This window comes from Myotis davidii, unplaced genomic scaffold, assembly GCF_000327345.1.
Source record: "Myotis davidii unplaced genomic scaffold, ASM32734v1 scaffold395, whole genome shotgun sequence".
Lineage (NCBI taxonomy): Eukaryota > Metazoa > Chordata > Mammalia > Chiroptera > Vespertilionidae > Myotis > Myotis davidii.
The window spans coordinates 5,064,548-5,077,479 of NW_006287904.1; the positions used below are offsets into that span (position 1 = coordinate 5,064,548).

General features: G+C 56.7%; 1 protein-coding gene across 1 annotated transcript in view; it reads right to left on the reverse strand.

Annotated features, from left to right (window-relative positions):
* Positions 1–3,460: 3,460 nt before the first annotated feature.
* LARS2 (leucyl-tRNA synthetase 2) overlaps positions 3,461–12,932 on the reverse strand; it is a 102,510-nt gene continuing 93,038 nt past the window's right edge. Inside the window, exons 18-21 of the mRNA XM_015561289.1 lie at positions 11,345–11,422; positions 10,168–10,279; positions 5,325–5,452; positions 3,461–4,782 (exon numbers count right to left, since the gene is read on the reverse strand). Coding sequence (XP_015416775.1) covers positions 4,603–4,782; positions 5,325–5,452; positions 10,168–10,279; positions 11,345–11,422 — 498 coding nt within the window. The 3' untranslated portion in view covers positions 3,461–4,602. The remainder of the gene's footprint in view (positions 4,783–5,324; positions 5,453–10,167; positions 10,280–11,344; positions 11,423–12,932) is intronic.

Genomic DNA, 12,932 nt, shown 5'->3' on the forward strand with positions numbered 1-12,932 from the left:
CCTGCCCACAGACAGGGAGCCCCTCTGGGGACCACCTGACAAAGCCACTCTGGCCTGCCCTGGCCTCTTCCCATCACCAGGTGTCTGACCTGTGGGGTCAGATGAGACCTGGGTTCAGCAACCTCAGTTCTTGAGTTCTGGCTGAGAAAAGAGTTCAGAGCCAAGACTCAGACTCACTAGAGGTTTATTGGGCAAAGAGAAAGTACACTTGGAGAAGAATTTCAAGATGCCCTGGGTGTGGGCTAGGAATCCTTTTAGCCCCTCAGAACAGGGGTTAAATGCTTTCCTCTGCCAGCTGACTTATCAGGGCCTGTCCAGTCATCTTCTGCGTAACCTCAGTTCTTGAGTTCTGGCTGAGAAAAGAATTCAGAGCCAAGACTCAGACTCGCTAGAGATTTATTGGGCAAAGAGAAAGTACACCCCGAGAGGAATTTCAAGATGCCTGGGTGTGGGCTAGGAATCCTTTTAGCCCCTCAGAACGGGGGTTAAATGCTTTCCTCTGCCAGCTGACTTATCAGGGCCTGTCCAGTCATCTTCTGTCCTTGCCCGGAAGTTAGATGGGGCTTCCTCCGGCCCCCTTGTTTTCCTCTAGGGGTGGGGGCCTAGCACATGGCTTCACCATGTACCAGGGGAGAAAAGGTCAGGAGAATCCCACCTGCATGACCGGAGGCGTTCTAGGGTGGAGAGGCGTCCCCAGGGCGAGGTTCTGATTAACAAACTTATCTCCAATGCTGCTCTGCATTTCTTCCATTGCCGGTGGCCGGGACATTCTGCCCTGGTGACCTTCTGCACCTGGCCCATCGTCCTTGCTCTGCTCGTGTCTGTCTAACTGCTACCCCATTTCCAGTGGAAGGGACAGGCCTTTTGCCTGATGAATGACATGCCAGACCCAGTGAAGGTCATCACCCACCGGGCAGCCCCACCTCCCCTACTGACCCCCGTGTCCATGACACCCACTGCGCACAGCCCTCACCTGTGTCTGAAGAAGAGGGGCCCAGGCCTGGCTCTCCTGGCTCTGAGGGCAGCCCGTGAGGTTGCAGCTGCGGCAGGCGTGGCGGTGTGGTCTCCTGTGGGTGGGACCACCCCTCAGCCCCTCCAGATGAGGCTCTCCTGTCCTGTGTGGAATAATCTGGGAGGACACTGCCCAGGCTGCTGTGAGGCCAGCCGCTGCCGCTGTGGCCACAGCCCGGGCAGATCTCCCCACTCCCCCTTCCACGGGATGCTCCCAGAGGTATGTGGGGTTGAGCAAAGGTGACCCCCTGACTTCTAGATCTCACTGATGGGACCCAAAGGAGGCTCTGTGTATCTGTCTGTCAGAGGTGATGGCTTTGGGGAGTGGTCTGTCCCAGGCTCCCAGAGACCCGGGCTGAGCTGGGTGCCTCGGAACAGGGGGCGGTGCTCCCCCAGGTGTGCACCCCCAGCGAGCGTCTCCCCGCCACAGATGAGGAAGGGGGAGCTTGGCAGGTGCTTTGGGGACGCCCAGAAGAAAGGTCAGAAATGGGGCTGCCTTGGAGAACGCAGGAGGTTCGAGGGCGGGCTGGCATAACGGCCTTGGGGAGCAATGCGGAGAATCTTGGCTCTGTCACCTTTTCCAGCGTGGACTTGAGCAAGGCCCCTTCTATGGTAAACACTGAGAATAGGCATTGGCACCAATGGGTCCTCCAGACATGGTAACCATTCCAGCTGCTGATATCGGGGATCACGCCCGTGGCTCCGGCATGCTGGGTGGGGGCGAGGGCATGCTCTTCAGAGGTCAGGCAAGGACTGCAATTCAAGTTCAGGGCCGAGGCGCAGGGGAGTGAGTCACGAGTGCTGGTGTCCAGGCCATGACTGCAGCGGCCAGGCTACCACTTCCCCTGTGCCCCTCCCACACGTGGGCAGGCGGAGACTGATGGGGCCTGGAGTGGGGTCAACCCTTCTGCACAATCCTCGGCCCACCCTTGGACAGGACTTTCCTGGCCGCTCCAGGCTCTCCCTCCCGGCCAGCACCCTGGGGAGACTGCCCTTTGCTCACTGTTGGTCACCCCAGATTCCGGTCTTCAGACTCATCAGCTTGGACGAGAGCCTCCAGCCGCCCACCCTCTGGGCGTCAGACAGGGACCCAGCCCCAGAAGCAGATGTTCTGCTTGTTCCTCTCACAGGCACCGCTCTCCCTGTGCACAAACTCGCTTCATTCATTTCTCTGATAGAAATAATGCTGACCTTGACCTGGAGCTTGGGTCTCCCGCTGGGTGGGCAACACCTCAGCCCTAAGGAACCCACACCTGCCCCTGTCCTGAGGGCACCGCCCTGACTTCCCAGCTTCCCAGACCGGGGCCCTCACAGGAGGGGAGCCCCAGCGACTCTGCTTGAAATGCCGCTTTCGGCCAACACCTCAACTTTCCCAACTGTCGTACTTCAAGCGAGATTCAAGGGGGGACTGGTGCCCAGAGGGGGCCGGGAGGGGATCTGGAGGCCAGAAGGCCTGGGCTTGGATCCTGGCTCTTTACTTATTAGCTGTGGAAATAGCAAATTACTGAAGCTCGGAGCCTGGGTTTCTTCATATTTATGAGAGATACTTCCTTCCCTCCAGGGTGTTTGTGGGAATTAAATGACATAATGTGAGAGAACTTGTCGAGTCCAGTTTTGACCTAATCGAGGCAGTTAATAAAGAGCTGAGATCACTTCCTACCCCCTCCCCACCCCCGGGGAGGAGAGCTCTGGGTTCGGCTTCCACTGTGCTATCTCTCAGTGCCGCTGAGCCAAAGCGTTCTCCTCTTGGAGAAAGTTCCCCAAAGCCGCCCCGTCAATCCAGGAGCCGCGAGGCTTTCCTGGCCCTGGCTCTGGGCAGACCGTGTGCCAACAACGGGCTCCCTGCCCTCGTCTTGTTGATGGGGTCAAGACCGCTCGGCTTACGGTAGGAATAAACAAGACAAGCAAAAACGCCCTTCACTCCTCATACCCAATGTCCTCACCCATTTCTTGTATTTCGGACGCGTTTGCTGGCACGCGGCACGGGCTGTGTGCACTGAGGCCGCTCTGGGAACGCCTTAGATGCCTGCCTGGAGCTGTGGCCCTACCTTCCCTTCCGTCCTCATCTTCCCAGCTCACTCCATCATGCTGCGTTCCTGGACCAAACACGTCCCACTGAAGCTGGACATGAGGGAGAGAGGACTAGTTAGACACCCTGGTTCAAACGCAGCGATGAACCCGGCGGCTCTCCGGTGGAGCCTGCCAGGTCCCGGATGCCCAGCGGACCGAGGGCCAGCTCGATCAGGGTTTCTGGGCATAGGGACCAGGCACAGTATTCAGTCCGAGCCAAGTCTGAGAGTCAGTGACTTAATCGCTGCTGCTAACGGGCGGCCTGTTCCCCATGCGTCTCACTTTATAGCTTCCACGTGGAGTCGGGCTCACAGCCAACGCTCTGATGGTGACGGAGAGTCTCAGTCTGGTCCTGGTTAACTCCAGGATCACACAGATGTCCCGGAGTCATACATGACAAACATTTTATTGCATTAAGAAAGGCATCTGTTAACTGCTGGGCTGCAGGGGGACCGCCCTCGAGGCCACTTCAGAAAAATGGCAGAGAAAAAGGATTTTCAGCATCACACAATGGCTAGCTGCTCCCCCACTGTTCCCATCAATATTCATCAGTGGCTACGGTCAGTTCTGGTGGGAGCACCGAGCTGCTGACTTCACGTAAAGCCAGGATGATCCTAGTTCGCCACCAGCACAGGTGGCTCCTGGCCACCTCCCAGCAGCCGGACTGCGGCAGCCCGAACACAGGAGGCAACGCCGGGTGGCGCCTGTCCCATCCTCTGTGGTGAACCTGCTCTGGGGACGGTCTCAAAGGCAGCGTTGCCATCTGGGGCCCAGTGAGCAGACTCCCTGCGGGGCTGCAGTGGCTCTGAGATTGGTTCCAGCCGAGGCTGGAAGCGGCTTGGTTCCGCCTCGCTGCACAGCAAATGTTCTACCCCGAGGGGGCGGTTAGCCGAGCGGCTCCTCACTCAGGGAAGGAAGTGGTGCTCCGCCCGGCGGGTGGTGGGCGCATCCAGGGGGGCGGGGGAGGATGCCACCTACAGGGTGGAGCTGAGGAGCAGTGGGGACGCTGGCACAGGGACTGGCACCGCAACGTCTGAGGACTCCGGCGTCCATCCGTGTGCTGGGTGTTTGGACCCACACGGCTTTCCCATCTGGCCTGAGCGAGGAGCCACCCACCATGATGCCCAGGCTGTTACCCGTTCAGAGGGACTGTCCATGCTGCTCCCGAGCCTCATGGGGCTGCTCGGTTTACCCGCAAGTTCCTGGGTGTCCCTGGGGGTGCCATTTCTGGATCCAGAAGCACCAGGCTGCTCGAGAGGCATGGTGCTATGCCCATCACTTCCTGTGCCCGCCTGGCCGTCTCTGGTGGCTTCAATGGGGTCGATGGCTTCCTCCACCAGGTAATGCGGGGGGCAGGCTGCCCTCCTCCCCCTGCACCAGGCCACAGCACAGGGCACACTGCTGATGCCCATCTGCCGGAGCGCGAAGGTAAACATTCAGGACTTCTGTGTTTCCCTGCCCTGGCCAGCATCTTCTTCGTCGTCCAGGCCTGGACGGAGGTCCTTTGGGGACCCGGTGGGGTCACTCCTGCACCAGGAAGTTGATGAGGGCCGTCCTGGGCGAGAGGAAGGCCTTCTTGATGCTGCGCCCCTGCAGGAGCCTGGCGCCCAGCTCGCTCTGCAGGACGAGCTCGTGGACTTTGTCCTGGTCCTGGGCCACGTGCTGGGGCACAGGGACTTTGCCGCAGGCTTTGTTGTTGATCTGAGGAGAAAAGCCGGAGACCAGCAGTGCTGAGAGGCAGCAGCCAGGTGCCCAAACCACGTCCTGCCAAGGGCCCGCTGTCTGTTGGGGGAAGGGAGTGTGGGGAAGGAAGAAGGACAAGGCAGCACCCGCTTCTGGGAGGACCAAGTGCAATGAGAGAGCGAGGAGCGAGAGGAATTTGATGTAGCCTTTCTGCAACACAGTGTTCAGAGTGGGTGCCCTCCACGGCCGACCTCCTCACCATCACCCCCTCCCCGCTTGGAACCAAGAGCAGCTGAATGAGGCTGAGAGAGCTGGAGACAGCTCGGAAGGAAGATGATCACCCTGGAATGCGGGACAGGTTTATTTTTCCCACTTTCCAACCCCGAGGGCGTGAGGGTTCATGCACAACACTGGTACCTGGTGACCTCAGATGGAGATTCGGGCAAAGGAGACGGGCGGGCAGGGCGGGATGGGCCAGAAAGGCCACAGAACTGCCAGACCGACAGGACAGGCCCTGCCCCGCAGGCCCACCTGTGCTGGGGGTTGCGGGAACCACTCACCAGCACGGCCATCTGCACGACGTCGGGCGGCTGCAGGAACTGCGGGTCCACAGCCGGCCAGGGCTGGAGCAGCACGCTGGCGTCCCAGGTGTAGTGGGTGCAGAGCTTCCTGGGCACCAGCGCCAGGCCTGCAAGGTCAAGGCCAGAGGGTCACTGAGCGCACAGGAGTCTCTGGAGGCTGCGCCACAGCTTTTCCGAGCCTACCAGCTGCTCCCCACTGACTCTGGCCCGGCTTATCCCCAGGCTACGGGCAGCTTTTTCTCACAGTGCCCGGAGCTATGATGGATGGACACGCGTTCTAGAAAGACCGGGCTGCTGGTCCACGCTGGTCCCTGCAGTTCTGTCGGGGACGGAACGCCTCTGTGCTGAGAGCGGATCCCCAAACCCCGAGCTGCTGGCTTCCTCTCTGGGCCGCGACTACGGTGGTCTGAAGGCCCCACGGCTTCTCTCCCCCTCCAGGAGGCGTTCCTGCCAATCATGGAACTGGGGAGAGCTGACCGTGGCTCAGGGTGGGTCAGACATGCAGCGGCAAAGGAATGAACCCCCGAGTGCTTCTCGCTGCACCCTGAGCTGAGGCGCAGTGCCCAGGGGCTCCCTGCTCCGTCTGCACCCACAGGGCTGCAGGGCCAGCTGTCGGTGCCCAGGCTTTACCTGGGGTGCCCACAAAGGAAAGCTCTGATTTGGAAGCCTCTGCAGATCTCGTGAGCTCAGGTGATGCCCCCAAATGTGCAGGACGTACACACATAGAGAAACAGATGCCTGGGCATTACTTAAAAACACACACAGTCAACTTTCCTAATCTTATTCAAGCAGTTCTCTTCCCTATTGGTCTGTGATGTTTCTTTTACAAATCTTATCCTAGGGATGGCTTGGGAGTATTCACTGCGAAGCTACTTGACGTGCCCGTCTGCGAGGAGGTGGAAACTCGCCTCAACGTGAATCCACACACCCTGCTCCCTTCGTAGGGAAGGCCTCGCCACCAAAAGCTGCGGCCGCCCTGTCTCCGCTGTGCGCTCAGTGACACCCGACGCACCTCCTAAGCACAGGCTCCCTGTCTCGTCGAGGACTGTGTGTGACCGACCGGCAGGGCCACGGGCCACTCTGAGCAGCACTGGTCCGATTTACCCTGTTGACCTTGTCTTGATTCTCGCGTTAGTACCACGGGCGTCCCTGCTGCAGCTTTGTCTGTTTTCCTATCGGGCGCTCTTGCAACCCCGCACTGTCCGTCCATCTCGGGGAAGCGACGGCCCCTCGGGTCGGCGATCGAGTGGTGGACAGGACAGGTCCCTGGGCCCCGCTGGCCCCTGGGAGCTGGGGCTCCTGTGCTCGCCAACGAACCTGCTTTGCTTCTAACACATGTGCCTCCAGCAGAAGCAGGAAGTAGCTGCCCGCTTGCTCCTCAGAAGGGAGCCTATTGACACTCACGTCTGAGTAGAAGGTGGAGGTCACGGAGCGAGATGGCCATGTCCTTATTTTAGCCGCTGGCCCAGGATGGCGGGTCCTGTGACCCAGCCGCACCAGGAAGAACTCAGGAACCTCCGCGAGGCATCACACAGGATGCTGCCCGATGGAGGGGCCTTGGCAGAAGCGGTTACAAGTCCCCCTGTGAGTGAACGAGGAAGCCCGGCCTTCCTGGAGCGACCCGGACGCGTATTTATAGCGGCCGGCCCGCGAGTTTCCATATGGACGGAGTGGGTCATCCTGCCAGCGAGGAACAGAACCCCCCTGGGTCCTATGCAGGCTCTGCCTCCCGCTCTTTTTAGGGAAACAGAGGCCCCTGACATTTGCACAGCAAATACGACGGTTTCCGTACGTCAGGCAGGTCAGGGCGAAGCTGGCCTTGGGGAAGCTCGTGGAGAAAGTCTGAGTGCAGCTGGGAGTGGCTGGCCTGCACACAAGGCCGCCGTGCAGGCCCAGCCTGGCCCACGGCCCTCCTCTGCCCCCCCGGGAGAGCTGTCGTCACTGACCTTCCTGGGAAATAACCGAATCAAGCCACCTCCCACTCGGAGAGCTGGCGAGGTCGAGCCACCGGAAGAGAGTGCTGGGTGGTCACGGCTCCTGTGGACACCAGGTCTCCTCGGGGCCAGCCTCAGGCCTGCCTCACACACACAAGGGGGGACGTAGGGACGCTGTGGCGTCTGACCCCCGTGCCTCGTCCAGCCCTCGCCATGCCGAGCAAGTGGACAGGAAGCAAGGCCGCATCACTGTAGCCTTTGCCCACAGAAGCCCTGCGTGCCCTGGTAACAGACCCAACTTGTTAACACAGGGGTGTGCCTGGCGGCCTGTGGCTGAGGACACAGCAGAACTGCAGGCTCAGCGAGTGTCAGCTGGGACCCTCGATGCCCGGGACCCTCGGCTCAGAACAAGTGTTCACACCTGGGACCCTGGCACCCACCTGCCTGAGGTGCTCCCTTGGCTGGTGTCAGCGTGCGGGACTGAGCTTCAGGGCCATGTCCGTGCCGCTTCCTTGGGAAGAGGTCCCTCACGGGGATCAGAACTGCGTTGTTGGTAAACCGTTTCCTGGCATCTCACACCTGCAGGCGCTTCCCAGCTGCGCTTGGACTTTCTCCGTGTGCTTCCCCAAGGCCACCCCCTGCCCTGACCTGCGTGACGTACAGAAACCGTCATATTTGCCGTGCAAATGCCAGGGGCTTCTGCTTCCCTAAAAAGAGTGGGAGGCAGAGCCTGCATGGAACCCGGCGGGGGTTTCTGTTCCTCGCTGGCAGGACAGCCCATTCCCATCTATATGGAAACGCTGTTGTTATTTTTATTTATTATTATTAATATTTTTAGAGAGAGTGGACGGGAGGGGGAGAGACAGAGAGAGAGAAACATCGATGTGAGAGATACATCAATTGGTTGCTTCCTGCACGTGTCCCGACTGGAGATCTAGACTGCAACGCAAGTACATGCCCTTGATTGGAATCGAACCTGTGACCTTTCAGTCCATGGGCTGATGATCTAACCCAGCGGTTCTCAACCTGTGGGTTGCGACCCTTTTGGGGGTCGCACCACTGAGCAACCGGCCAGGCTGTCTCTCAAACGCTGCTAGTTCTTACCTTTCCTTGCCTCCTGTGTCTTCACTCTTGGAACGTGTTCAACCCTCATGAAGTCCCTACACAATTACCTCCTCAACTCCCTTTCCTTCTAAATCACTAACTCAGTGTCACTGAAAATCACAACCCCCCCGTCCAGGGCTCACAGAACCCATCACAGAACACCCCCCACCACGGTAGTCCCCTCACTGGGAGCCGGTCAGGACAGCACCCAGTCACCACTTCCTTCTTGTGGTTCCCTGTCTCTTCGGCTCCGTTTGGTCTTTGAAAGACTGAATGACGTTTTTGGCAGCGTGTGTGGCCAACGCACTTATTTCAGGAGCCGGTGCTTTCTGTGTGACTTCCGGGCCTCTGGTCGGCACATGTGGGACGGGCCGTGGTGAAGTCTGCTACTTCTCAGAGGCCCCGGATAAAAGCACCGTGTCGACCCAGAATTCTAGGCGGCCCGTCTCCTGAGAAACGTCCCAATGGTCACAGGAGACCACTGAACACAAGGTTTTGGGGCCCAGGGCCTGGGACCCGCACAGCCACCTGCTCAGCACCTGTCACTTCATTTCCATTCCCACCAGGGGCCATGGCAGGGTTCAGCGCGGCCCTCCCGCACCTGCCGGGCCCGGGACTCGGGCACTGCAGAGAAACACACCGACGACCCTTGCTTTCCTAAGTGAACTGAGACTCGTTCGGGCAAGATGCTTTAACAGCAAGTAAATTTCATTCTTTTCCTTCTAACAAAGAAAAAGACTAAAACCTCATACTATTGTATAAAATAGTTCCATATCATATTAAAATTACAAAAAATGGAGATGAGAAAAGGAAAAGAATAGTTAAAGAAGGTGGCTTAATACAGAGAATGTTCAAATTATTATTCTTTAAAATATTTTTAAAAATTGATTTCAGAGAGAAGAAAGGAGAGGGAGAGAGGGATAGAAACATCAATGATGAGAGAAAATTGATCGGCTGCCTCCTGTATGCCCCACACTGGGGACTGAACCCACAACCTGGGCATGTGCCCTGCCCGGGAATAGGACATGTCTCCTGGTTCATGGGGTCAGACATTTAACCACTGAGCCACGCCGGCCAGGCTCAAATTATTTCTTAAGAGGAGAAGATGCGGGTATTGCAGCGATGGCTTTTCAGAACCACCAGCGGGCCCTATAAAACATCCTCGACAGGCTGCCCCAAGACCGGAAAGCATGGGGAAGCCCTGACTTCGGCTGTCACCTGACAGCAGGTCTTCCGTTGAGGACAAAGCCCACCTGCCTGTGCATCAGAATCACCAGGAGCCTTTAAAGCAGATTCTCCCACCCCGGAACCCAGAACCCGATCTCCAAGGGAGGGTGGGGAAGAGGCATGCACACGGAACCATCTGAGCCTCAGGAGGTCACACCGGCTGCAGTGCCCGGCTGAGGAATCAGGGGCCTGAATGGCAGCCTCAGTGGGTGCAGTTCAGATCTGCACTGTCCGTACGGGGCCCCTTTCTCCATCTGTGAAGTGGGACTAACCATGAGTTTCTATCTTAAAAACATGACATGGGTCATGACGTGTGGGCGCCAGGAGGCTGGGTGAATGTTCTGCGGTGACATTGGTACTCACACTGTTCCAAAGGGGGAGGTGTCTTTCCCTTTAGGTGGGGTGACCACAAAGCACCACTATTTCGAGCACAAGACGAGCACAGATGCCAAACCCCAGGCCCCTGGCGCAGGACATCTGATCCTGCATCAGGTTCTGCAAGAGGCTTGAGCACGTTCGGGGGAGCAGTAACTTGTTGGGCGAGGATGCCCACCTACCTGCCCAGAGCTCGGAGGTTATGTGAGGGGCCATCGGGGCGGCCATCACCAGCAGGGCACACAGAGCATCCTCGAACTCGAGGCTGTGGAGGACGACTCTCGGAGAAGCTTGCTGCGGGAGAGAAGAGAACACGGATGTAAGACTGCGAAGGCACGTGGAATACGCACAGCAAGCACGCCAGGACGTAGCTGACGTCCAGACACTGCGCAGGCTGGAAGCAGCCCTCTGGACCAGCCCTGTAGGCTCTGGACCAAGAACTTTCCCCATTAGATGACAGTATTAAAAACAGCTTCAGCAGTACCAACAAGTACACCACTCTTAACTGAGCACTTACTGTGCCCTCAGTCTGACGCCCACTCCTTCAGCTCTCACATGGCCCTCTGAGGGCGGCGTTCTGACCCCATGGGACAGCAGGAGCAGCTGAGGGTTAGAGGGGAGTCATCTTCCTGGGCACATGGCTAATGTCTACCCCAGTTTTTATCCATCTTCTAATATGGCATGTTTAACTATACTAAAAGTGGCAAGCCTTAGGTAGTGCAATCTATAAATCTCTTCCCCTGTTCTTAAAGGCTTGGAGAGGGCTTCATTATAAAAAGCATGTGTTAATAGTTTTAATAGTTAATAGTTTAAATGTGTTAATGCTTTTTTTTTCTTTTTCTTGTCCAATAACTAACCCCTTGCCCAAGCTCCATTTGTTGAAGTCCTTCGCCGGGCAAGAAAAAGGACAGTCACTTGTCCCAAGACGGTGAGACTGTCCTGCAAAGGCGGACTTCTGTTCTCAGTGAGAGAAAACCTGAGTGGTCTAAGTTAAAGGAATTAAAATGTGAATGAAGCCAGGGGGGCGGGGGGGGGGGGGGGGATAGTCACAGGAGCCCAGGCAGTGGGAGCAGGAAGAGGAGGCGCAGCTGGAAGGTTCGGAGGCCCTGGGCTGCTCCTGGAGTTGTCAACCCACCACCTAGGCCTCTGCATCCTCATCACCAAAACACGGGGGAGGGTGGCGGAGGGGGCTAGGACCAGATAATCTTTTAGAACCTTCTAGCTATAAGACGAGGCTGTGACTATGGACAAGATGCTTCTTTGAGATAAAGAAGGTGACACCGTGGTCCTGCTCGGCCCCTGGCCTGAGCCCTTGCCGGCACCTTGGCTACAGTCCACGAGGACAGACAGGCCGCTTACCAAGAGGGCCCCGCTGAGTCCCATCAGATAAGAAATGGCAGAGTTCAGAGAGAAGTCCTCCGTGAAGTGGGCGGTCACCTAGGGGTGAAAGTTGAATTATTCACTTTCTTCAGAACTCCTCCAAGCTTTCCACAAAGAAACAGGGCCTCATCCAAAAGTATGAATTAAATGAATGCAACCATAGCTATTTACACGTGTTCACTGGCTCAACTCATCATGATAATGTTTCATCAGCACAAAGAGTGTTAAAACCATGTTGATGGTTCCTCTTCCCCCACAGCTGGGAGGTGCTGGTGCTCGTGGCGGGTCCTTAAGAAAACGCGGGGAGCAGGAGGCAGGACCCCCGACGACCAAACACAGAAGCCAGAGTGGACAGGAGACGGTAAAGGACGGCCCTTCCCCTCGGCTGCGCGGCTTCGATTCCTAAGGAAGAGGATCAGCGCGGGGACAAGGTTCGTCCTCCATTTTCCAACGTGCAGTCGACCTCGGACCACGAATACGATTTGTCAGCTTTGCCCTGTGTGTGTGCTTTCCCATTCTGACCATGGGTGAGGAGACAGAGAAAAAACACATCTTTAAGATGTCCAGAGTCCCCGCTGTGTTGAAATAACCCACTGCTATTCTCTGACAGGGCAGAAGGACTTGCCAGGCCCAGGGAGAAAGTATGTGGAATGAAAACAATCCTTCAGGCGCCACTCAGAGCCAGCGCGCTCCCTGCCTCCGGTCGGTCTCCACGCCAGAGGACGGAGGACGGAGGGCGGAAAGGAAGCTGAGGAGGTGTCCCCAAACGAGACCAGGCTGCGCCCGGGGCCACGTCAGGTTACACAGCCAGAGAGGAACAACACCCTTCTTCAATGTCATCGGTTACCAGCGTCCAGAAGTGACCGCGACTGACTTTATACATGTGAATCAGCACATTAAAAAACAACACCGCAGCCGAGGAGCCTCTGGGGTCTCTGGTACCCGATAAAAATGGCTTCAGAGTTCCTAAATGCCTCCTTTCAGAGACTGACATTTGTTCACCAAGTTCTTAAAAGGCAAATGTCGCCCTGGTGGCTCAGGTGATTGGAGCATCATCTTCCACACCAAGAGGTGGTGGGTTCAATTCCGGGTCAGGGCACATACCCAAGTTGTGGGTTAGATCCCCGGTCGGGGCACATACAGGTAACATCGCTACTCCTCTCCCTCGCTCTCTAAAAATCAATTAAAAAAATATTCTCAGGTGAGGATAAAAAAAAGTTCCAACTTAAAAAAAAAAAAGGCAAATATCATTTTATTAGAACAGACTCCTAGATTTAAAAAACAATTAAAGGGTTTGTTATCAATGAAGAATATTTTAAATGATTTAGACAATAATACACTATTCTCTAAGAATATAACATGAATAAATTGCTTATTTGCAAACATTAACCCACAATAACTCACACAGATACTGTGCAACAACGTCACTGGCTGGGCATGTCCTGCACCAGGGAACTTGGATTCTAGCCTCTTGGCTCCTAACTAGCTGTGTGACTTTCCGCAAGATGCTTAACCTCTCTGTGCCTCATCTCTGTCCCCATCTGTAGAATGTGGATGCAAAAGAAGA